General features: G+C 46.4%; 2 protein-coding genes across 2 annotated transcripts; one reads left to right on the top strand and one right to left on the bottom strand.

Annotated features, from left to right (window-relative positions):
• The first annotated feature begins 8471 nt into the window (after window positions 1-8471).
• LOC123108093 (uncharacterized) lies at window positions 8472-9967 on the top strand. The gene is made up of 5 exons (XM_044529946.1): window positions 8472-8788; window positions 8860-8970; window positions 9055-9165; window positions 9262-9401; window positions 9502-9967. Exons 1-5 carry the CDS (start codon window positions 8566-8568, stop codon window positions 9850-9852), a joined length of 936 nt encoding a protein of 311 aa, XP_044385881.1. The 5' UTR covers window positions 8472-8565; the 3' UTR covers window positions 9853-9967.
• Window positions 9968-14281: 4314 nt separating this feature from the next.
• On the bottom strand, window positions 14282-15845 carry LOC123108091 (aspartic proteinase nepenthesin-1). The gene has a single exon (XM_044529945.1). It carries the CDS (start codon window positions 15710-15712, stop codon window positions 14378-14380), a length of 1335 nt encoding a protein of 444 aa, XP_044385880.1. The 5' UTR covers window positions 15713-15845; the 3' UTR covers window positions 14282-14377.
• Between the last annotated feature and the right edge of the window lie 8261 nt (window positions 15846-24106).

Raw genomic sequence — 24106 nt, 5'->3', positions numbered from 1 at the left:
TTGAGCGGCCTTTGCTTCTGCAGTAACTGCCGATCGAGTTAACTCTCGACGATGGCGGGCATGCTCCTGACGTCGTCCATGGCGACGCGCACGGTTCGGAGGGGGTCGTCGCGGGGGAAGTTGCCGTCGTAGATCACTTCGACGTAGCCGTCATCTGCTGCTGTGTCGGAGACGACGCGGGCGGCGAGCCAGAGCAGGAGGCAGTGCCCCGTCGGCAGGATCCCGGCGCGCGTGCGCACCTTCACCGTCATGCCCTTCTTCACCCAGGTTGACGGAGAGCGCGGCCGGGTCGCTGCGGATGGCATCACCTTCATGGCGGACGCGGTCGGGATGAGCGCGGATCGGCGCGGCGGGGCGGTGCACCTCTTCGCAATCGGCACATAGGCGATCTCCTTGGCCACGGCGGCATGCTGCTTCTTGGTGGCGACCGTGGCCGGCGCGTGCTGCAGGATCGACGCAGGCGACATCGCGACTCCGGCTCGAGGGCGTGGCATCGGCATGATCATGGACGACGGCTTCTTCGTGGCCGGTCCGGCTGGCTCGTCCGCGGACGAGTTGTGGGTCGAAGCGGAACTCTGGTTTGCAGATGACTTCTTGACGATCCCTCCTTTGGGCGCGGCGGCGAGCTTCCTGCGCCGGTGGAGCTCCCGGCGGATCGCGCAGCGCTCCGAGGAAGAGCGTTTCGCCATGAGAGCCGGCATGGCTTGGTCTTTGCCTCTTTGGTGGTGGTTGCGGAGGAGGAGGAGGAGCCGGCGAGAAGATTTACGGTGAAAAGAGGAAGGGCGCTATGCTATATATCAAGCGAGCACGAGGCGGTGGCCTCGCCATGTTGGCGTCGGAGTGGGACTGACCGGAGGCGTAGGAACTCAGCAATGGCGGTGAAGGCTGGTTACTACCGGATTAGACATTTGATTGATATTCGGATTGGACTGCACGTACGTACGTCGTACGTACTGTAGATTGCTTATCAAGGCGCCGACTCACTACCGGATTCGACGCTCTGATCAGTTCAATGGCTCCTCCACGCACTTTCTCCGCCATAGTCACATGAAGTCTGCCATCACATTTCGTTCATCCACGTCACCCAAATGCTGCCATGGCAAGTTAAATGCAATAAAACCACCACATTTAAGCCATCACTCGCAAAAAAGATGTTTTACAGAGATTTTGCACGAAACACCGCACAGTGCCTAAGTTTTTGCATATTGCACTCATCGCTCAATTGGCTCTGTTAGGCCAACTGGCACGGACACAAACTGACATGTTTTTCATCCGTTTGCGTCGCCAGTTTGGCCCCTATCCGCGCCAATCCAAACGATGCGCCCAACCGGCCGACCCATTTGGTCTTGGAAAGTGCGCCTATCATAAAAATGCTCTTGTGATGTGTGCCTGCCCATTCGGCCTTCTCGGCAGTTTGTCAACTTGCATATATTCATAACCAAACATAGCAAATAGCAAAATAGAAAGCAAATAGATAGATTTTTGCATAGTCCCATATGCCATTGCCGGCATACAACATTACACCAAAAGAATCGCCACGGCCATAGTTCATGCCATTGTTCAAGATATCTTCCGATATGCCGATAAATCGGCCGATTTATCGCTTACCGCTGTCAGACCGATAATATAAATCGGCCGATAAATCAGCCGATATGGCGATAAATCGGTCAATATGCCGATAAACTGGCCGATTTACCCCTTATCATGGGTCGACCGATAAGTTCCCGATAAGCGTGCATCTTGGCCCTAGTTCATGACAAACGGACAAATAGAAAGGCGACCAAGCATTGTTTCGGTCTTGGATCGCCTTTTCTTTGTTCTCAAACCAAGCCTTCCTTTTTAGGGTCATCTTGCTCGTGTCGGCCGCCATGATCTCAACTTCCTTGGAGATATGCGTGAGCTCGGCCTCCCTTGCTCTTCTTTTGGGATTGGCCTCTTGATGTCGACCTCCTTTGCTCTTTTTTTGGCATTGGCCTCTTCGATCTTGAGCTTCTTATTTCATATGTTGAAGTAGGTCTTCTTCGCCCTCCTCTTTCTCTTGGTGCTTCTTCTCTTCCTTCTTTTCCTTTTGGGTCATGAACCCCTTCAAAGTTTTTTGCAAGTTGATTGTCGAAGCATCACGCTTGCATCAACCTTGGAATTGGTCTTTCCCCTTAGCCTCTTCTCAACTTCACTTGGGTCGTCAACCGTTGAGCCCCCCCCCCCCCCCCCCACACACACACCTCTTTTGGGTGGCATATTGGTCCTTGAACTTTGGGCAATGGCTTTCGATATTCTTATGAGCACCACAAAACTTGTTGCACTCGGCTTGGATGAAGCCCCACCTCTTTTGAATTAGCACATTGGTCCGGTCATTCTCAAACTTGTAGGGATCAAACTTCCCACGTTCATGAAATTAATCACTGACCCTCTTCCAAAATGTTGTTCCTCGGCACTGGTTTTGGGATCTTGTTCAATTGCCATCCAAACTTCGCAAATCAAATTGTCATTCGCATCCGTGTATGCTCCCGTCCTCACGCACTTCCTCCTATTTAGTGACCGGCCTTGCGCCTCGAGCTCATCCTCCAAGTCCAATGGCTATGTCTTGATGTAGACACCCTCACCGCCTTCGGAGTCTTGGTTATGGTCGTCTTGGCCTTGGGTATCTTCGTCTTGGGCCTGTTGGGCATCTTTCCCGTCTTGGGTGTGGTCGCAAATCAAACTATTCAAGCCTAATTAATTTAGGCAAGAGCATATTATGTGAACCTTTCCATGTCACACAACCGAAAGAGAGAAGAACATGCATATAACTGCTAGTCGGAGGTTATCAAACTAGCATGTTCAGTGTTTCAATTAGTTATCTTCTGAACACTCGTATCCTTGTAAATTGGAACTAATCAAGCAGAACATAGGAACTAAAATTATGTACTCTCTCAGGAAACATATCTTTCAAATCTCAAATTTAACTAATTAGAATAAGAAAGTACTAAGCTCGCATGAAACATATTAGTGCAAGTATGCTACCCCGTTGGTCTGCCCTCTGCTTTTGCTTAGGCCCTCTCCTCCGTACTGACTCCTTTGAATGCTTTTGTCTTGTCTGCTTCAGGGGGAAAACGGAAAAGTTCTACAGATCAAGTCGTCATATCTGTGAGATTTCTGGTTTTTATGATATATGAATTCTCTTAAAATTCAACGATGCTTTGTGTTGTTATTAATTATAGCAAAAAGGACCGTGCGTTGCAACGGGTACAAAATAAATAAATGATTAGAAACCTAAATAATAATTTATCACTGAAAGAAAACCTGGCAAATAGAAAAACAAAATTCAAAGTACTCGGCATATTTAAATGAAATCATTCTCAAATGGAAAATATATTCCGCACTAAATCTATAATTTACGGCACACATCTTCAACCTTGTTTCTCCTCTCTCTCTCTCTGTTCTTGGTTCTCTAGTACGCAAAGCTTCTGTTCTTCGTTCTCTAGTACGGCAAAGCTTCTGTTCTTGGTTCTCCAGTACGGCAAAGCTCCTGCCGCTGATGACGTGTTGCTCCTAAGCTCATGGAGATGGTTTTATTTTCTTGCTTTTATTAAGCCTATTGCTATCTCCTCAACGATAGCCTCAGACCTAGGGAGGAGAAGGACCTGATGCTTGGTTTTTAAGACCTGCATATCATCAGTAGCAGCACACATAGAAAAATTGTGACCGTCGCTCCACCAGCATCACGCCGGCCCTTCTCGCCGATGAAGTTGCAAGTCATAAGTACATGAAAGGCAGAACATAGTCATTAGCTGGTAGTGAGGGAATTGTTGAGATCAACCCAACAGTCTACAAACAAATGCATAGTTCAGTCACAACTGGTTTTAGGTGAAACAATCGCTAGTATATGCATGTCAATTGTGATAAATCAACCCAATGAAAACAAAGCATTCTCAACTGGGGAGAATTCATAAGTACGATGGGCATGTATCCATGTTGTCTCAAAATGCAGAAAGTTTGTTCTCTTTATTCTTATGTGTCATTTATCCACCATTAAATTTCTAGAATTTCAGTATTTATTTTAATTTGAATTTCCAGATGGATAAATTGCTATGGGTACACTTCTCATTTATCCACCATTAAATTTCTAGAATTTCAGTATTTATTTTAATTTGAATTTCCAGATGGATAAATTGCCTGTGTACCCAGGAGTGTGAATGTGAGGCTGACAGTGGGGCCTGTTGACCTAGGCAACAACCCAGTCAGCAGGCACAGTCAGCAGTAAACATTGACTATTGACTGGTCAAACTTGACAGTGGGACCCACGTGTCAGTGACCGGGTTAGTTAATAGGGATTTAGTTAATATAATTAACTTATTTAGCAAGTGGGACCAGGCTGTCAGTGACTGGGTTAATTAATATGTTTATTTATTTTTAATCCTAATGCTATAGTGGCTGGTCCCACATGTCAATGATAGATGGTGGGGGTTAGTTAATGCTAATGGCGTTCTTGACACGGGGATCCCACCTGGTAGCAACCCATCGGCTTTTGAAGGGGCTGGCACCACAGATGGTCAGGATCGAACGTGGGCGACGAGCCGCGTCGAACGTTGGCACTGGTTGGTGCGGGGGTGGCCTGGCGATGGCGGTGACGACGTGTAGCCGCGGCCGGAGTTGGGCGATCATGGAATCAGCGCTAGGGGGCACGCAAGCCATGCTGAGGGGCTCGCTGGCTTCCAAGGGCGCGGCGAGAGGTAGGGTAAGGCCGGTCAAAATGGGTAGGGCCGCACTGTGGCCGCTAAAGGCTGAGTGAAAAAGCGGGTTTTCATTCTTTCCTTTTTCCCTTTTCTGCTTTTATTTCTTTGCTTCTGTTTTGAATTTACTTGAGCTATCAAATGATTTTTGTTGCACATGAAACTTGGCACATAGAATACTAGACAATATTTCAGGGTTGCTCAAAATATTTTAGGCCATTTGGAATCCTTTGAATTTATGTCTAAATTAAAATGGGTTAAATGAGTGTTGCAGGTCCTGTGTCTTTGTGGCTAGGGTCATTTTGGTAATTTAGGTGATGTTGTTTTCCTTTAGAAAATTACTTGGTGATTATTAGGAATATTGGCAACATTTTTGTTTTACTGTTTGAAGAAATAATAGTTTGACATGCAATTTCAATTGAATTTGGGACAAGTGACATTTAAGATTTGCAAAACATGATGACTTGCCATAATTAGAGGGAAATCACTGTAGCTTAATTACAGGGGTGTTGCACCCTGTCCTGTCCTCATTTCTTGCCACTCCCTCCCCTCCACATCATCATCTTCCAATCCGCTCGTCATCAGCCGCTAGTCATGGCCCATTAGAGTGTCACCACCTACGTCATGCTCACTCTGGAGGGGCGGTTGCAATTGTTGTAGGAGATCCGGGGCAGGTGTGAAGTTCAGATCACAGTCGGCCTACCTCCGGACTCGCCGAACTTGGAGGAGGAGGAGGAGGAGCAGTAGGAGGAGGAGGCGGCCACGAAGGATGTGGAGTCGGAGGAGGAGGAGGCCGAAGGCGAGGCTGAACGGGCGCCTCTGAAGGCGGGCTTTTCCATGGGAGACGACTTGGCGGAGTTCGAGCTCGGCCATGTCGAGCAGGCGGCAGAGCCGCATGCCATCGTTGACTCTATTGCATCGGAGGCGGAGGTGGAGGCAAACCGTCGTGTACTATAGGAGGCAAACATGGTGCTGGAGGACATCTTCCACGAAGAGGAGGATGAGGAGGAGGAGCCGCTTTGCGCGTAGCGCCAATGACCGCGAGACTGGCGGTTCCAGCACAAACTTCATCAACATCTCAGACGAGGAGGACGAGTAGTGTAGTTTGTACTCCGCCCGTTCCTAAATATAAGTCATCTTAGAGATTTCTATATGGACTACAAACAGATGTATATAGACGTATTTTCGATGTAGATTCATCCATTTTGCTCCTTATTAGTCCATATTGAAATCTTTAAAATGACTTATACTTAGGAACTGAGGGACTAGTAGTTTAGTACGTAGATCATGTCATTGCATGCTTTTATTTGGAAATGCAAATCGTGAAACGGGTACTATGATCATGGAAGGTGAAATATGGGGTATGACAGGTCACCGTCCGCGGACGCACCTGGCCGCGTCCGCAGACATTTGGCAACTCAAATTAGCTATGTGTGGTTATAGATAGTAGCGGAGCCATGACGAAGAGATGCCCCAGGCTAGACCCACACAGCATGTTTGGTAACCACTCGGGACAGAGGAATGGGTGTTTTCACAAGGGTGTTTGTGGTGGGATTAGGCAGGGAAGTAGAGTTTTACCCCCATTCTCTTGTTTGGTATATGATGAGAATTAGCGTAGGATAAAACTCTGCTCACGAATTAACAGGGTATCCCCTGGGAAGAAATGGGTGGGAATTGGCTTCCTCAACCCTCATTCCCCTTCTCACCTAAACTTTCGTCACTCTAATTAAACAGTGGACTTTTAATTTCCTCACCCCTCAACTCTCATTCTCCATTTCTAATTCCCCCGAACCAAACAAGTTGGCAGCGTAAAGTAGCTACATTCAACTAAACATTTTTCGTCCATGCCCTAGGTGGCTACCCGGCCTGCCTGTGCTCATAGAGCATCTATAATTGCACTGGGCTAATTTTACTCATAAGTCCATGGACGCGCCTGGACAGTGTTTAGACACATCCACTTTCAACACTCGTTCGTTCGTCCGTATAGCCGTGCCACTAAATTGTCCGATTATGTGCATATGATTGGTGGAGATGGAGAAAGACAAAGAAAAGATGGTCCGGGTGGGCCACATCCAACATGCCCGAACAACCTCATATCCTCCCCACTTATGGAGTGGATTTTGTTTTGCAAAATCGATGATTTTTTTTTCAAATTTGCAAACTGTTTCTAAAAAATTGACAACATTTTTCTATTTTTTGGATTTGTGGACATTTTTCCAAATCCACTATCTTTTTTTAACTCATGAACTTTTTCATATTCATGACCTTTTTTTTTCAAACTTTTTTTTTCATTTCTTCCGAAAATCTTGGTCAACCGTTAACCTAGGAAACCATGGAGGTGTGGTTTTTTAGGCAAACAATGGAGGTGCGGTGGGTGCACCCTGGTGAGCAAATATGTCGCCCGTTTGATCGGCATGTGAGTTTTTGTTTTGTTTTGAGCGGTACATGGGCGTGAGCTGAGGAGGAGCTCTTTCTAAGGAGGGCGCCTTCAGCGCCGGCTTGAGGGTCTGACGCTTACGCGCCCATGAACTAGGCCGGCCCAGGTTACCTCGTTCGCGGTTGACCGGTCGACCATTGAATTTTGAAAAAAGTGAAAACAAATAAAATTCAAAAAATATCATGAATTCAAAAATGTTTCGTAAGAAAGTTAGCAAACATAAAAAATAGTTAACGAATTTTAAAAAAAGTTCATCAATTTGAAAAAAGATCATCAATTTTGAAAAAAAGTTTGTCGAATTTGAAAAAAACCTCACCATTTTAGAAAAAAGTTTGCGATTTTAAAAAAATCATAGATTTTTTATTAAAATGTTCATCGAATTTGCAAAAAAGCATTAAATTTTAAAAAAGTTAATTAATTCGAATTTCTCCCCCAGATTTTAGAAAAGTTCATCGGATTTGAAAAATTGTTCAACGAATTAGAAAATATTCATCGATTTTGAGAAAAAGTTCACCGAATTCGAAAAACCATTCATAAAATTCAGCACTTTTTCCATCGAAGCAAAGAAAGGAAAAAGGAAAAACAAAACAAAATGAAAAATGAAAAAGAAAAAGAAAGAAGAAAGAAGAACAAAGGAATAAAAAGGTTGTACATAATCTCAACGAGGAGGTGGTGGGTTCGAAACTTGTCGGTCAAGGAAGGGGCGCAGAGGGCGAGAGTGGACGATCTGCACACGGGGGCATCTGCACCCGCTTTTCAAAAAATTACTTTTTACGCGTTTTGTAATGTTCAAAAATTCTAAAAAAAAATTATGCATACATGTTGGCAAAGGTATGTCCATGGCACAAAGTTTTGTGTAAAAAAGTATTTTTGTTTTGTCTCAGTAAAAAAGACAAATTCTACTGCTTCTAAATAGCGTTTCACGGCACAAAATTTTGTCTTTTTTGCACAGGCTACAAAAAAAGTTGTTTTTCGTTGAAACTTTCTGCACACACAAAGAATATGGAGATGTCTGCGCGCACCTTTTTTCGGAATTTTTTGACATTGCAAAATGTGTTTTTCAAAGTGGGTTCATATGTACCCGGGTTCATCCATGCACTTCTCCGCAGAGGGCGCCCTTTAGGATTTGCCCTCTTTCAAGGCTTGCAGAAACTTTGGAAAACTAACCAACTTATTTGGGCCATTTGCTGGGCTATTGGAAATGCATTAGGACCATTTCTGAATCTGTTCCTGTCTTCTTTCCCCCCAAATCAACCGACCTGAATCTCTCTGCTTCTTGAAATCGGTTACACCGGGAGAGACGCTCTGTCCGTCGTCTATATACCCTCCCTCCCTCGCCTTCCGTCCTCCCCTCCGCGCCCTCCTTCTCCTCCTATTCATCTGGGCGTTCTTGCGAAGCTGTTCGATCGAGGCGAGATGGCGGGCAAGCGGAAGGCCGACGACAACCTGACCGGGACAAGGCATCCGGCTGCGCGGACGGAGCCTGCAGCCGGCTACGACCTCGCCGGTGCATCGGCGCGGACAGCAGTGCGGACGGCGAATCCAGCCGGCGGCGGCATTGCCCAGAATTTGCAGGCGCCTGCGGGGCTGACGGCGGCGAATACAGGCTCCGCCGGCGGCTCTTCCCAGTTCGGTGGAGGTGGGTGCCCAAGAAATCAAAGCATACGACGAGCGCGGGGTTGTAACCTCCGGTAACTTCGTTTCTTGCAGCTCTCGGGGGCAGGGCCTTGTCGGGGCAGAGGGGAAGGGGATTTGCTCCGCCGCACCGGCAGGCTTTTCCAGGGCAGACGGCGACTACACCAGCCTTCGCTGTAGGTGGAGGTGGGTGCTCAAGAAATCAAATCATACGAGCGAGCGCGTCCTTCGTTCTTGCGTTGATGCCGGCTCTTGGATCGTTTCTTGCAGCTGCTCGCGGGGCCGGGGCCGGGTCGGGGTACAGGGGATTCTCCCAGTCGCATGGGAGGGCGCCGCAGATGCCCTCTCAGGAGATGCTCCGGCCGCCACTGGGCAATCCAGGTGAGTTCCCTCCCAAGAAAGGCGCCATTCATTGGTCCGTGCGGTTTCTTGGTTCTTCATTGACGTCGGAGTTCGATTTCTTGGTTTCTGTCGCAGCCGTTGTGAGTGCGCCCTTCCCGTACCAGTACCACGCTCCGACCAGCCATGGTTCGCTCCCCGGCCAGACCCAGAACCACGTCGCCGGCCCCAGGAAGACAGGAACAGGCCAGCCGCGCGGCCACTCCGGCTCCGGCGGGGTAATTTGCGATGCAGTATCTTCCATTCAATCGTTATTTGGGCTTGTCCTGCCGCCATGAACTCATTGATTTCTTCGTGGATCATTGCATTGGTGAGCAGCCTTCTTCGGCGATCTCTTGCACAAGCGCGCCAGGTGCGCCAGTCAGTTCCCTCGATCGAGTGTGCCCTCGTTGCAACAAGCCCGCGATCGTTTTTGGCGGATCGACGCCATTGTGCGTGGATTGCTACACCAAGATCGTCCTCAGAAACGTGTTTGAGAAGCACCCGGAGATCCGCTACGTGCATCCGCCTCGAGGGGCTGCGGCCATTAGGCCTTCTTCCAGTTCCAGCTCAAGCTCGGCCGTCGCTTCGGGCCCGATCTGCCAGGCTTGTGGCCACCCCTTGGGCACCGGCAACAGGGCGTGCAGGTTTTGCCACAGCAACGGCCCGCCATCGCCAGGGCTCGGCTAGCTCAAATTTCGTCGCTCCAATCAGTGTGAGTGAAGTCTTCTGAACTCTGGGAGCCTTCTCTGCTTGCTCTGTTTTGACAAAGATGCTTGCTCTGTTTCGACAAAGATGTAGCCAAATGTGGACACTACATACTTGATTGTTTCCTTTGTCAGTCACATTCTAGAATGATACTCTTCATACTTGCTGTGGATGTCAGTGTGCAATCTCATTCGTTAATCTTTGGTTCCTGTCCTAATCTTTGGCTCCATTCCTACGCTTTGATTTTGCCTCAATTGTCTGGCTGGATCCCGTTTTCCTCTATAATATATCTTTCTGTCCTTGGTACTGGTATTATGCAAGTGCTGAAATTGACGATCGGTTCAAATCCTAACAGTACGTGATGGTCAATACATATAATAGGTCATTCGGTGATTATTTTCCTTTATATCTTTCTGTCCTTTGTCGTCTGTAAATGATCATTTGGGCAGAGAATAGGTTGATTCGTTAGTACGAAGTGCGGTAATATTTTGCTGTTTCCTGATGCTTTAGTGGTGCCTCATTTGTTTGACAATTTCAGTTTCTGTTAAACCGAATGAATGCTCAAAGTTTATGGGACTATGTGTCATGAGTTTGGTGATATAACATCACCCGGTATCTAGGTTTACTTTTTTTTTTTAGAAAAGGAGGATGACCCCCGGCCTCTGCATCTGGGAGATGCATACGGCCACTTTATTGATTATTCTCGAGGACATTACAAAGTATTACAACAATATGCCTGAATCCGCCATCTTGGCAACATATGCCACTACTCCTATTCATATGATGAAGGGGTGCTACCTGGGCCACATACCCGGTCTACTCACCTAAACCTATCATCAAAAGCCAGAAGCTCCAGCCTAGCCACATACCGGGTCTGGGGCATAAACTGGTCTGACGCACTCACATGTGTCGTCGCCGCCATCTTTCACAGGTCCGTCTTCAGAGCAGATATTGAGGCTTCTACCTTGTCAGGCCACTCCGTCATCGACGCCACCTTGACGCCAAACAACTACCTCCACCTGCGCGAGTCCATCCCCGCGCATCGGGCGTCGAGTCTCCACTGCACCACGCCGCCGAGATTCGCCGTCATCAATGTGAAGGATGAAGTACCGCTCCACCAATAAGGCACCCGCTGGTCCCTCGATCCCGTGTACGCCTCCAAGAATGACGCCCCCAAGGAGGAAACGACACCAACGCGTCGCCGTCATCAGATCAACTGATCTAGGGTTTCCCCCGGAGGTAGCGGATAGAGGTCTAGAGCTTCTCCACGGCGATGCCTTCAAGAAGGTAATGACACCACAGGGTGCCACCAACGCCGGTCTTGGCAACAAGCCGAGCACAAGGTTTTCACCCGGATCCGCTCGAAGAACCTCCATCACGTATTGTGCGCACGGGTCGCCGCCGATCTGAGCCGCCGCACATCGAGCAAGCCGCACCGGGCAGATCGGATCTGTCCGGAGGGCAAACCACACATGGCGCCGACCCAACCACCAGGCCCTCCATACCGCCACCGCCGATCCGAGGACAGATGGTCCGCCGCTGCAGATCCGGCCACCACCGCCGAACGCAGCCAAGGCCACTGCCCGACGCAGGGCCGGCCGCCGCAACCGCCACCACCACCGCCCTAGGACGAGGCCGCCGCCGCCGGTCAAGGCAGGCCCGCCACGCCACGGAGGCCAGATCGGCCGTGCCACCTCACGCCGCGGAGCTCCGCACCGTCCCCATGGCGCGGGAGAGAGGAAAGGCCCCCGCCACCACCGTCAGCCCCCGGGCAAAAGGCCGGCGGCGTCCTTCGGCGGCGGCGGAGGGAGGGATGGAAGGAGGGGGAGCCCCGGCGGCTAGGGTTGGGATCCCGCCCGAGTCGCCCGGGCGGGGGCGACGCGGGGGGGGGGGGGGGTTGATTTACTTCTAATAAGCAAGCGATTTAGAGCGGAGTCTCGTCATGATTTATGCAGTATACATAAAGTTCTACAAAGTCGTCTCTAATATTATGCACTAATGATGTGCATTTCCGAGTTACACACTAATGCTGTAGCCATAAAAGTCCTTAACAATATTAAGCATGTAGTTTGCTTGTGATAAATGTCAAATAAATCGCCCACTATAGCATGGGCCGGCCCATTAGCTGGAGTCTCATTTTGTTGTTTTCTGACACTTTAGTGTTGCCTCATTTGTTATAGTTTGGGGCGGAGTCTCGCGATGATTTATGCAATATACTTAAAGTTTTGAAAAGTCTTCTCTAATATTATGCACTAATTGAAAAACAGTAAAACAGAGCCACCTAGGCCTTCTCGTAGCGACTTGACACTCTCAACCATTAGATTTACTCATTAACGCACTAGATCGCTCCGTTGTCCCACTAGACGCCGCCAGGATTTTTAAGGTTGCCACACCACGCGCGTCCCAGCCAGCCAACGTTAATGGGCTGCTGCTCCCGAGATTAACCTCGACGCATTCTCCTAAGTCGGGCTGAGAAAACTGCGCGGCCCATACTTTTCTGGCTGGCCTTGCACGCACGAGAGAAGACCCCTTCCATCTCAAAAGAAAAGAAAGAGAGAGAAACCCCTCAGAAAAAACAAGAGAGAGAGAGAGATCGTCCCCGGCCGCTCGCCTTCCCGTATTGTTATAACCGCTCCCAAAGTCTAATCCCACCTAATCGCAAATTACGCTAGCACACCATTAGATCCATCGTAGGTCTCATAATCGCAAATGACGCAGCACATGTATGCATTTCTCGATCTCTCTCGATTTCTAATAAATTTCTAAGATCTCTTTTTTTCACCAATTCGTAATACTCCCTCCTTTCCTAAATATTTGTCTTTTAGATATTTCAAATGGACTATCACATACGAACATATATAGACATGTTTTAGAGTGTAGATTTACTCATTTTGCTCCGTATGTAGTCACTTATTGAAATCTCTAGAAACACAAACATTTAGAAACGGAGGAGGTAGTACATATCAATGTGAATAATTAATAAGATGGTCGCATGCATCGTCCAGATGCAGAGGACGGGGGTCTATCCTCCTTTTCAAAAAAAAAATCAATGTGAAGAAGCTTTGTGAGTGAATGTCTTTCGAGTCATTTGACCGATTGAGCGACGCGGCGGCGGCACCGGTGAAGAAGCTGCTACCAGTCATCTGCAGTGTAACTTTGATCGGCCTGAGCTCCTGGGAGGAAAGCATCAGGTTCAGGTGTTATGCCGCTGATTCGAGCCCCTTTGCTCCACTGATAACCCCAATCTCTACAACTGCTCCAACGATAATGTAAGCAAATACTCACCTGAACTAACTCTTGCACATTGTTAGCAAATGATTGTGACCATGCATATTTGCATCAATCTCTTGGCTGGGTCAATGGACTGCAAGTATGAGGAGGGCATCAAGGGTTGATGTCATCTTCAATTGTAATTTTTCTTATCTTCAAATAGTCGGGCGCAGCAACGCGCGCCTTTATGTTCTAGTGATGTACATTTCCGAGTTGCACACTAATGCTATAGTCATGAAAGTCCTTTAACCTATTAAGCACATAGTTTGCTGATTGTGATAAATGTCGAAAGAATCGCCCACTACAGCATGGGCTGGCCCATTAGCGGGAGTGTAGTAAACCTTGCAGCAGTATTGTGAAGGTTCTTCCTACGGTTTTGCAACTTAAGCTCGGTTTTGACAAGGTTCCGTCCTTTTTTTATTTTCTACATCAGTTTTCTTGGTGTTTTTTTCCAAATTTTCTTGGGTTTTTTGTTAATGTTTTTCTTCTTTTTTACTTCACTTTTTCAAAAAAAATCATGAACATTATTAAAATTCATGAATATATATTCATATTCGTGACTTAGTTTCTTCTAAATTATTGATTTGTTTTCCGAAATAAACAAAAAATGAAAATTTAAAATTTTCTGAACATTATTTTATATTATGATCATTTGTTTGAATCTATGAACATTTCATGAATTTGAAAGCGGGCGTGCTAACATTTCTCGAATGAGTGCTAATTGTTTTTTGGACTATGTATCATGATTTCTAAACCCTGGAGTTTGGCGGTATAACATCACCTGATATCTAGGTTTACTTTTCTTAAGCAAGTGATTTAGAGTGGAGTCTCGCAGTGATTTATGCAATATACATAAAGTTCTGCAAAATCTTCTCTAATATTCTGCACTAATGATGTACATTCCTGAGTTGCACAGTAATACTATAGTCATATATTTTAAAACATGGCGACTTAGATTTTCATATATTTATGACTCAACCCTAACAAGCGCGTGGGCACTGGCTAGCCATGTACTACAATGATAAATACTCATTCTGTTCCATAATATAAAAACGTTTTTGACACTATACTAATGTAAAAAACGTTTTTATATTATGGGACAGAGGGAGTACTTCTCCAAATCGAGAGAACCGATGAAAGATTATCCTCGTCGTTTTCCAAATTTCGTTTTGAGAAAGAGGGAGTTATTGTAGGTGCTTGCAAAGTTGCAATTGCACTATTGGTCACTGAGATAAGATCAGATGTCGTGGCATTTGGTGGGCGCGAAGGAGAACTTTTGGTTGCGCACATCAAAGAGCACGTGCATGTTCTGCTGCTGGACGTTGCCGATGACGGAGATGGACGCGCCGAGGTCCTCCGGCGACCTGGCCACCGCGAGACACATCAGCCCGGCCCTCGGCTCCTGGAAGTAGTTGTCCCGCGGCAGCGCCATGGCCGCGCCGCCATCGAAGTGGAGCACGAGCGGCGGCGTCTTGACCGCGGCCATTGCCGCGCCGCTAGGCAGCGCGAAGCACAGCTCGTAGCCCTCGACGGTGCCGTTAAACACCGGGAGCCTCACCGCCTCCAGCACGGCTCTCTTCACGGCCTCGAACGCCGTCCCCGCGAGGTACGCGATTGTGCTGCCGGAGTCGACGATGGTGCCGCCGCTGCCGTCGGGCTTTATCGCGAGGCTGGCCGCCGGCACGCCCAGCCGCTTGGCCCCGAGCGAGAGGCCGACCAGCGGCACGTAGTAGTAGAAGGTGTCCTCTGCCGGGTTCGTCAGTATGGCGGTGGTCTGGATCGGTCCCGTCGTGTTGTACTTGCGCAGGTCGGCCATGGCACCGAACAGCATCGGGCTGGTCTTGCGCTCCGCGAAAGGGGTGAGGCAGTAGAAGAACCTTGGCACGGACAGCTGCGATATGAGTGACATGGTCCCCGGACTGAGGCCCATGAGGCCGGAGGCGCCGGCGAGGCTCCCAGCCGAGAGCGCACCGCATCCGAAGCCGAGGGGGAGGGAGACCTTTCTGCGCTGCTCGCCGAAGGTGAAGGTCTCGGACGCGAGGACGCCGTCCGCCTCGGCGCTGCCGTACAGCTCGTCGTACATGCACCTTCTCCCGGTGCAGTTCTTGCCGCTGAACTGGCCCTCCTGGCACAGCCTGCTGCCGCAGGGGAGGAAGGAGAAGGAGGAGGACTTGCGGGGATCGTAGAGCGGCGGCTCGCGCTGCCTCGCCGCGCGGCCGCGCGACAGCTCACACTGCGTCCAGATGAGGTCGCTGCCCGTGTCGACGATGAGCGTACGCGGCTGCGGCGGCGTGCCGATGCCCACAGTCAGCGAGTGGCCCTCGTCGCCGAGCGGGGCGAGCGGCACGCGAGCTGCCGAGATGTCTCCGCCTTTGCCCAGGGCGCGCGCGAGCCTCGCGTTGATCCTCGCCGCCCGGGCCTTGCTGGCGCGGGCAGCATGGCCGATGACATGGGCCGTAGAGAGCGAGCTGCCGGCGTAGGGGTGGTTAAGGTCCGCTCGGAAGCCCACCGAGCCGCGGGCGGCGGCGAGGCCGCAGAGAAGCGGGAGGAAGAGATGAAGAGTGCGCGCCATTTTCGTTGGAGGGAGACCTCGCTGTGGTGCACGCCTCAGACCTCTTTCGAGTCTCAGACCAGGACGGGCTTTAGTGATCCTGACGTGCTAATCCACACGGTGGTTGGGTGGTCGCGTACATTCCATATTTCCATCATCTTGATTCCCATGATGGTCCAAAAATTTGGTCGATGCCCTTTGTGTAGGCCGGTGCACGGTGCCTTTCGCCGTGGAAAGCATCGGCGCGCTGGTGCATGAAGAGTGGCACGCACTTTTTTTTTTATAATACGTATAAAACAGTATTTTTATTGACTCACAATATAGCATCAAAATGATATAAAAATCAATGAGTAAACCTGGCGTCTCCATGACTAGGATGCACTTAGCCAACAACAACGCACATTCACGCCTGCAAATAACAAAGGCATACAAGGTCAAAACTATGCCTAAGATAGAGAAAAAAACTCGAAGTGATCGAGGCAATACAACAACTACCATCAATATCAACCATCTTATGACAACACAAGAAATGTGATAAATGTTCTTCAACAGCAACATCTTCTGAAAGGAACGACGAGTAAACATTGTAGTTGTCGAATCTAGCCACCAAAGGTCAGATCGTGAGTTTTCATCCTGAAGATTAAGTCGGAGCAAACGTCAGGCAATGCCTTCAACAAGCTACGGTGCAAAAACACCACCATTGCCCCCGAAGCTCGAGACCAGGTACTCATAAAGCACAACCAAGTCAAAGTCATCATGTGTTCGTTGCCTCCACTATTATGTGATCCATTAGAGAAGAAAGGTTAATGACAATGCCAAAATCCTAATTCAGGATGCTTTGGTGGCCCGCACCGTTCTCACAAAGTGGCAACTGGTGACAAACCTGCATCAGACACCACCACCACATGTCAGTTGTCGTGCTGTCGATGCCAGCAACACGCAGAACCGCAACGCCATCTGTGTGTCCTAGCAGAGGGCGCCTAATGGGGATGCAGATCATGGGATCACGGCCTCCGGCATTGAATTTGCAGATAAATCACACACCTAATTGTACATTTTTGGTCCATTGCATGGCTACTACAACCCTCGTGACCACATTGGGCATGCCATCATAGTTGCCACTCCGACCATCGTGGACCACGAGTTCAAATGGTATCTGCCAGATCTGGTTGTATGGCCATCCAACCGGCACAAGAGGGAGCAACCTCGAACCCCAATCCTCACAAGCAGATGACCCCGAGGATGGGCTACATGATCGAGGCATGTCTGACAACACTGATAACCCATAAATATAGGGGATCACAACAGTTTTTGATAAGTAAGAGTGTCGAATCCAACGAGGAGCTAAAGGTAGAACAAATATTCCCTCAAGTTCTATCGACCACCGATACAACTCTACGCACGCTTGACGTTCGCTTTACCTAGAACATGTATGAAACTAGAAGTACTTTGTAGGTGTTTTTGGATAGGTTTGCAAGATAATAAAGATTATGTAAATAAAAAGTAGGGGCTGTTGTAAGTAAAGAAGCAATAAAGTAAATATAGCGACTGTGGAAAAATGGTGGTAGGAGTTGCGAAATTGCCCCTTAAGCAATTGACTACTTTACTAGACCGATAACAAGTATTATGTGAGAGAGGCCACTGCTAGCATGTCATCCCTGACTTGGAATACTATGCACTTATGATTGGAACTATTAGTAAGCGTCCGCAACTACTAACGTTCATTAAGGTAAAACCCAATCATAGCATTAAGATATATTGGTCCCCCTTCAATCCCGCATGCATCAATTTTTATGCTAGGTTGAAGCTTCTGTCACACTTGCCCTCCAATACATAGTCCTATCAACATACAACTAACCCTAGGGTGTGATCCATGCGCGCAATCATATGATGGGCACCAAATGACAACAACATAACCACAAGCAAATTAAATCAATTATATCAATTCATCAACCACCGACAGGACAACGAAAATCTACTCAGACATCATAGGATGGCAACACATCATTGGATAATAATATGAAGCATAAAGCACCATGTTCAAGTAGAGGGTACAGCGGGTTGCGGGAGAGTGGACCGCTGTAGATAGAGGGGGGAAGGTGATGGAGATGTTGGTGAAGATGGCGGAGGTGTTGGTGTAGACCGCGGTGATGATGATGGCCCCCGGTGGCACTCCGGTGCCACCAGAAGCGTGGGGGAGAGAGCCCCCCTCCTTCTTCTTCTTCCTTGACCTCCTCCCTAGATGGGAGAAGGGTTTCCCCTCTAGCCCATGGCCTCCATGACACGGGAGGGGCGAGAGCCCCTCCGAGATTGGATCTGTCTCTCTGTCTCTCTCTCTCTTTCTGCGTTCTCAGATTCTTCCCTTTCACCGTTTCTTATATTCCCGAAGATCCGTAACTCCAATTGGGCTGAAATTTTTACAGGATCTCTATCCGGATATTAGCTTTCTTGCGGCGAAAGAAGGGTATCAACTGCCTTACGGGTGGCCCACGAGGGTCAGGGGCGCGCCCAGGGGGGACAGGCGCGCCCCCTGCCTCGTGGCCACCTCGGGCACTGTCTCGCGTGGATTTTTCTTCCCAAAAATCATATATATTGCAAAAAAAAATCTCCGTCAGTTTTTATCCCGTTTGGACTCCGTTTGATATGGATATTCTGCGAAACAAAAAACCTGCAACAAACAAGAACTGGCACTGGGCACTGGATCAATATGTTAGTCCCAAAAATAGTATAAAAAGTTGCCAAAAGTATATGAAAGTTGTAGAATATTGGCATGGAACAATCAAAAATTATAGATACGACGGAGACGTATCTGCATCCCCAAGCTTAATTCCTGCTCTTCCTCGAGTAGGTAAATGATAAAAAGATAATTTTTGATGTGGAATGCTACCTAGCATAATCTTGATCATGTAATCTAATCATGGCATGAATATTAAGATACGAGTGATTCAAAGCAATAGTCTATCATTTGACATAAAAACAATAATACTTCAAGCCTACTAATAAAGCAATCATGTCTTTTGAAAATAACATGGCCAAAGAAAGTTATTCCTACAAAATCATATAGTCTGGCTATGCTCCATCTTCACCACACAAAATATTCACATCATGCACAACCCCGATGACAAGCTGAGCAATTGGTTCATACTTTTTAATGCGCTTCAGCATTTTCAACCTTCACGCAGTACATGAGCGTGAGCCATGGACATAGCACTATAGGTGGAATAGAATGGTGGTTGTGGAGAAGACAAAAAGGAGAAGATAGTCTCACATCAACTAGGCGTATCAACGGGCTATGAAGATGTCCATCAATAGATATCAATGTGAGTGAGTAGGGATTGCCATGCAACGGGTGCACTAGAGCTATAAGTATATGAAAGCTCAAACTGAAAATAAGTGGGTGTGCATCCAACTTGCTTGCTCATGAAGACCTAGGGCATTTGAGGAAGCCCATCGTTGGAATACACAAGCCAAGTTCTATAATAAAAATTCCCACTAGTATATGAAAGTGATAACTCAAGAAACTCTCTATATGAAGAACATGGTGCTACTTTGAAGCACAACTGTGGTAAAAGGATAGTAACATTGCCCCTTCTCTATTTTTCTCTCATCATTTTTTTGTAGGCTTCTTTGGCCTCTCTCTTTTTTTTGGGGGGGGGGGCTTCTTTGACCACATTTATTTTGAGAACCTCACATGGGACAATGTTCTAATAATGATGATCATCACACTTTTATTTACTTACAACTCAATATTACAACTCGATATCTAGAACAAAGATATGACTCTATATGAATGCCTCCGGCGGTGTACCGGGATGTGCAATGATCTAGCGTAGCAATGACATCAAATAACGGACAAGCCATGAAAACATCATGCTAGCTATCTTATGATCATGCAAAGCAATATGACAATGAATGCTCAAGTCATGTATATGATGATGATGAAAGTTGCATGGCAATATACTTGGAATGGCTATGGAAATGCCATAATAGGTAGGTATGGTGGCTGTTTTGAGGAAGGTATATGATGGGTTTATGGTACCGGCAAAAATTGCGCGATACTAGAGAGGCTAGCAATGGTGGAAGGGTGAGAGTGCGTATAATCCATGGACTCAACATTAGTCATAAAGAACTCACATACTTATTGCAAAAGTTTATTATCCCTCGAAGCAAAGTACTACTACACATGCCCCTAGGGGGTAGATTGGTAGGAAAAGACCATCGCTAGTCCCCGACCGCCACTCATAAGGAAGACAATCAATAAATACCTCATGCTCCAACTTCGTTACATAATAGTTCACCATACGTGCATGCTACGGGAATCACAAACCTCAACACAAGTATTTCTACTAATACACAACTACCCACTAGCATGACTCTAATGTCACCATCTTTATACTGCAAAACTATTGCAAGGAATCAAACTTATTATATTCAGTGATCTACAAGTTTTATGTAGGATTTTATGACTAACCATGTGAATGACCAATTCCTGTCATCTCTCTAAACAGATATGAGTGAAGCAAGAGAGTTTAATTCTTTCTACAAAAGATATGCCCATGCTCTAACAAATATAAGTGAAGCAAAAGAGCATTCTACAAATGGTGGTTTTCTATGTAAAGAGAAACAAACAATCCAAACTTCAAATGATATAAGTGAAGCACATGCAACATTCTATAAAGCCATACTCAAAAGATATAAGTGAAGTGCATAAAGCATTCTATAAATCAACCAAGGACTATCGCATACCAGCATGGTGCATAAAAGAAAAAATAAAAATAAATGCAAAAGATGCTCCAAGATTGCACATATCGTATGAACGAAACGAATCCGAAAACAGACCGATACTTGCTGAAGAAAGAGGGGATGCCTTCCGGGGCATCCCCAAGCTTAGACGCTTGAGTCTCCTTGAATATTTACTTGGGGTGCCTCAGGCATCCCCAAGCTTGAGCTCTTGCCTCTCTTCCTTCTCCTCACATCGAGACCTTCTCGATCATCGAACACTTCACCCACACAAAACTTCAACAGAAAACTCGGTAAGATCCGTTAGTATAATAAAGAAAATCACTACTCTAAGTACTGTTGCAAACCAATTCATTTTTTTGCATTGTGTCTACTGTAATATAACTTTTTCATGGATTAATCCACTGATATGAATCGATAGTTTCATCAAAACAAGCAAACTATGCATCAAAAACACAATCTGTCTAAAACAGAACAGTCTGTAATAATCTGAACATTCACCATACTTATGATACTTGAAAAATTCTACCCAAATTAGGAAAAATAAACAATTTGTATAGGAAGACAGTGCAAAAAGATTCAGAACCATTTGACGTTCCAGCAAAAACTGTAAAATCACGCACTATAGCCAAAGTTTTTGTCCTGCACCGTACAAACCATTAAGCAAATGTAAACATCCTAAAGGCAAACCTTGGCACATTATTTTTATAATACAATGGAATTGTACAAGGGGATAATTATTTTTATTGAAAAGTTTCTGTAATCAAGATTCACAAAGTTTCCATGAGCATGAACAAAGTCAAAGTTCAAGGCTAGCTCCCACTTCAACAATGCTTGTCTTTCTCAGTATCGCTTTCCTTTTTGAAAAAGTTTTGGGTTCCCATCTTTATTTTTGTATTTTTTAAACTATATAAAAGCACTCAACAGAAATAAATGACTCTATAAAACTTCCGGGTTGTCTCCCTGGCAGCGCTTTCTTTAAAGCCATTAAGCTAGGCATATAGTGCTCAAGTAGTGAATCCACCCGGATCCCAAGGTATATCAAAGCCAATTTTAATTAACAATGATTTGTAATTTAGTAGTGAGAACAAAGTAACATATATCATGTAACAACGAAGTCTAACTCTCTTCCTATGCATCGGCATGTCATAAAAGAACAATTCATGCACACATAGTAAAGGCCAATGCATAGTATAAATAGTTTCTTGCAATTTTATCATATTGGAAACATAGAGAGGTGGAGATATAGTTCCTCTCTCATAATAAGAGCAGCAAGCACATGCATATTATATTCATCAAAATCATCATGTGCAATGGTAAAAGGCAACCCATCAATATATTCCTTAATAAGAGCAAACTTCTCCGATATAGTGTAGTTTGGAGAATTCAAAAAGATAATAGGACTATCATGTGTGGGTGCAATAGCAACAATTTCATGTTTAACATAAGGAACTATATCAAGTCCATCTTCATAAGCATAATTCATATTGGCATCTTGGCCACAAGCATAGCAAGCATCAGCAAAAAGGGATATTTCAAGAGAATCAAAGGGATCATAATAATCATCATAACAATCATCCTCCGGTAAGCACAAAGGGAAAGTAAACAATGTATGAGTTGAAGAGTTACTCTCATTAGAAGGTGGGCACGGGTAGCTAATCCGCTCTTCCTCCTTTTGTTCTTCGCTCTCCTCCTCATCTTTTTATCCAATGAGCTCACAGTTTCATCAATTTCTTCTTCCATAGACTCCTGCAAAATATTAGTCTCTTCTTGGACAGCAGAGACTTTCTCAATAAGCGCATTAATATAGGAATTATATTCATAATTATCATAGCAATATTTTAAGATAGCTAAATTTGCAGGCCTATAAACATCATCATCATAAGCTTCATGCTTTTCAAACAAAGATTCAATTTCATAAGCACCCTTAAAAGCAACAAATTCTTCTATTTGTTCCACATCATAGTAATCATATATACCATTAGCATAAGAATCTAAGGTTTCATTATCATTAAATTCACATGAAAAGGGAAGGTGTGGAGCCTTCACCTTAGAGCAACAAGTATAATCATATCTCAAGCATAGTTGCCTAGCATACCAATTCAATATATGAATTTGGTCCCATAATAGTTTCCCTTTTTGTGTCAAGCGGTAATCCCTATAGTATTCACGTTGATCCAATGTTACTCCCATTACATAATTGAATGGGGTTTTCTCAAGATTATTAAAGTAGTACATAATATTTTTCACATAACCAACATCGAGGGTTTTAGGAGGTTCCCCATCTCCATGAGTAGCAATTACACCTAATTTTTTTTGGTATTTCATGTTCCATATCCATAACTAAAGATAGGGAGCAACTAAGAACAGCAAATAAAAATTACTTAGTGATAAAGCAAACAAGCACACACGAGAATATTCACCCCACGCTATTTCTCCCCGGCAACGGCACCAGAAAAAGGTCTTGATAACCCACTGTTGGGGATCGTTGCAGAAATTAAAAAATTTCTATGCATCACCAAGATCAATCTATGGAGAGACTAGCAACGAGAGAGAGGGGAGTGCATATTCATACCCTTGAAGATCGCGATGCGGAAGCGTTACAAGAACGCGGATGAAGGAGTCATACTCGTAGTGATTCAGATCGCGGTTGATTCTGATCTAAGCGCCGAACAACGAAGCCTCCGTGTTCAATACACGTACAGCCCGGGGACATCTCCTCCTTCTTGATCCAGCAAGGGGAGAGGAGAAGTTGAGGGAGAGCTCTGGCAGCACGACGGTGTGGTGGTGGAGCTTGCAGTTCTCCGGCAGGGCTTCGCCAAGCACTACTACTACTACGGAGGTGTTGGGGAGGGAGAGGGATGCGCCAGGGGATGGGGTGCGGCTCCCATGCGCCTTCGCACTATATATAGGGGTGGAGGGGGCTAGTTTCTTGCCCTCCAAGTCCATTGGGGCGTTGGCAAAGGTGGGGGAAAGAAATCCCATCATTTCCTTTCCCCACCAATTGTTATCCCCCCTTTTTAGGGATCTTGATCTTATCCCTTCGGGGTATGATCTTATTCCTTCTAAGGGGGGATCTTGGTGCGCCTTGACCAGGGGTGTGGGGCCTTTCCCCCACTACCGAAAAATCCCAAACATTTTTCGATGGCCAAAATAGGACTTCCCATATATAAATCTTTACCTCCGGACCATTCAAGAACTCCTCGTGACGTCCGGGATCTCATCCGGGACTCCGAACAACATTCGGTAACTGCACACTAATTCCCATAACAACTCTAGCGTCGCCGAACCTTAAGTGTGTAGACCCTACGGGTTCGGGAATCATGCGGACATGACCGAGACAACTCTCTGGCCACTAACCAACAACGGGATCTGGATACCCATGTTGGCTCCCACATGTTCGACGATGATCTCATCGGATGAACCACGATGTTGGAGATTCAATCAATCCTGTATACAATTCCCTTTGTCAATTAGTACGTTACTTTCCCGAGATTCGATCGTCGGTATCCCAATACCTCATTCAATCTCGTTACCGGCAAGTCACTTTTACTCATTCCGTAACATCATACCGTGATCAACTCTTTGGTCACATTGATCTCATTATGATGATGTCCTACTGAGTGGGCCCAGAGATACCTCTCCATCACACGGAGTGACAGATCCCAGTCTCGA

The sequence above is a fragment of the Triticum aestivum genome, chromosome 5A (assembly GCF_018294505.1).
Source record: "Triticum aestivum cultivar Chinese Spring chromosome 5A, IWGSC CS RefSeq v2.1, whole genome shotgun sequence".
NCBI classification, from domain to species: domain Eukaryota; kingdom Viridiplantae; phylum Streptophyta; class Magnoliopsida; order Poales; family Poaceae; genus Triticum; species Triticum aestivum.
This window is presented reverse-complemented; position numbering and strand designations above follow the sequence as displayed.

Excerpts from the sequence above, each read along its gene's own strand:
- LOC123108091 (XM_044529945.1), bottom strand. The coding sequence starts at position 15,712 with ATGGCGCGCACTCTTCATCTCTTCCTCCCGCTTCTCTGCGGCCTCGCC.
- LOC123108093 (XM_044529946.1), top strand. The coding sequence starts at position 8,566 with ATGGCGGGCAAGCGGAAGGCCGACGACAACCTGACCGGGACAAGGCAT. Across the intron at positions 8,789-8,859 it reads CTCTTCCCAGTTCGGTGGAG|CTCTCGGGGGCAGGGCCTTG; the intron begins GTGGGTGCCCAA and ends CGTTTCTTGCAG. Across the intron at positions 9,402-9,501 it reads GCCACTCCGGCTCCGGCGGG|CCTTCTTCGGCGATCTCTTG; the intron begins GTAATTTGCGAT and ends ATTGGTGAGCAG.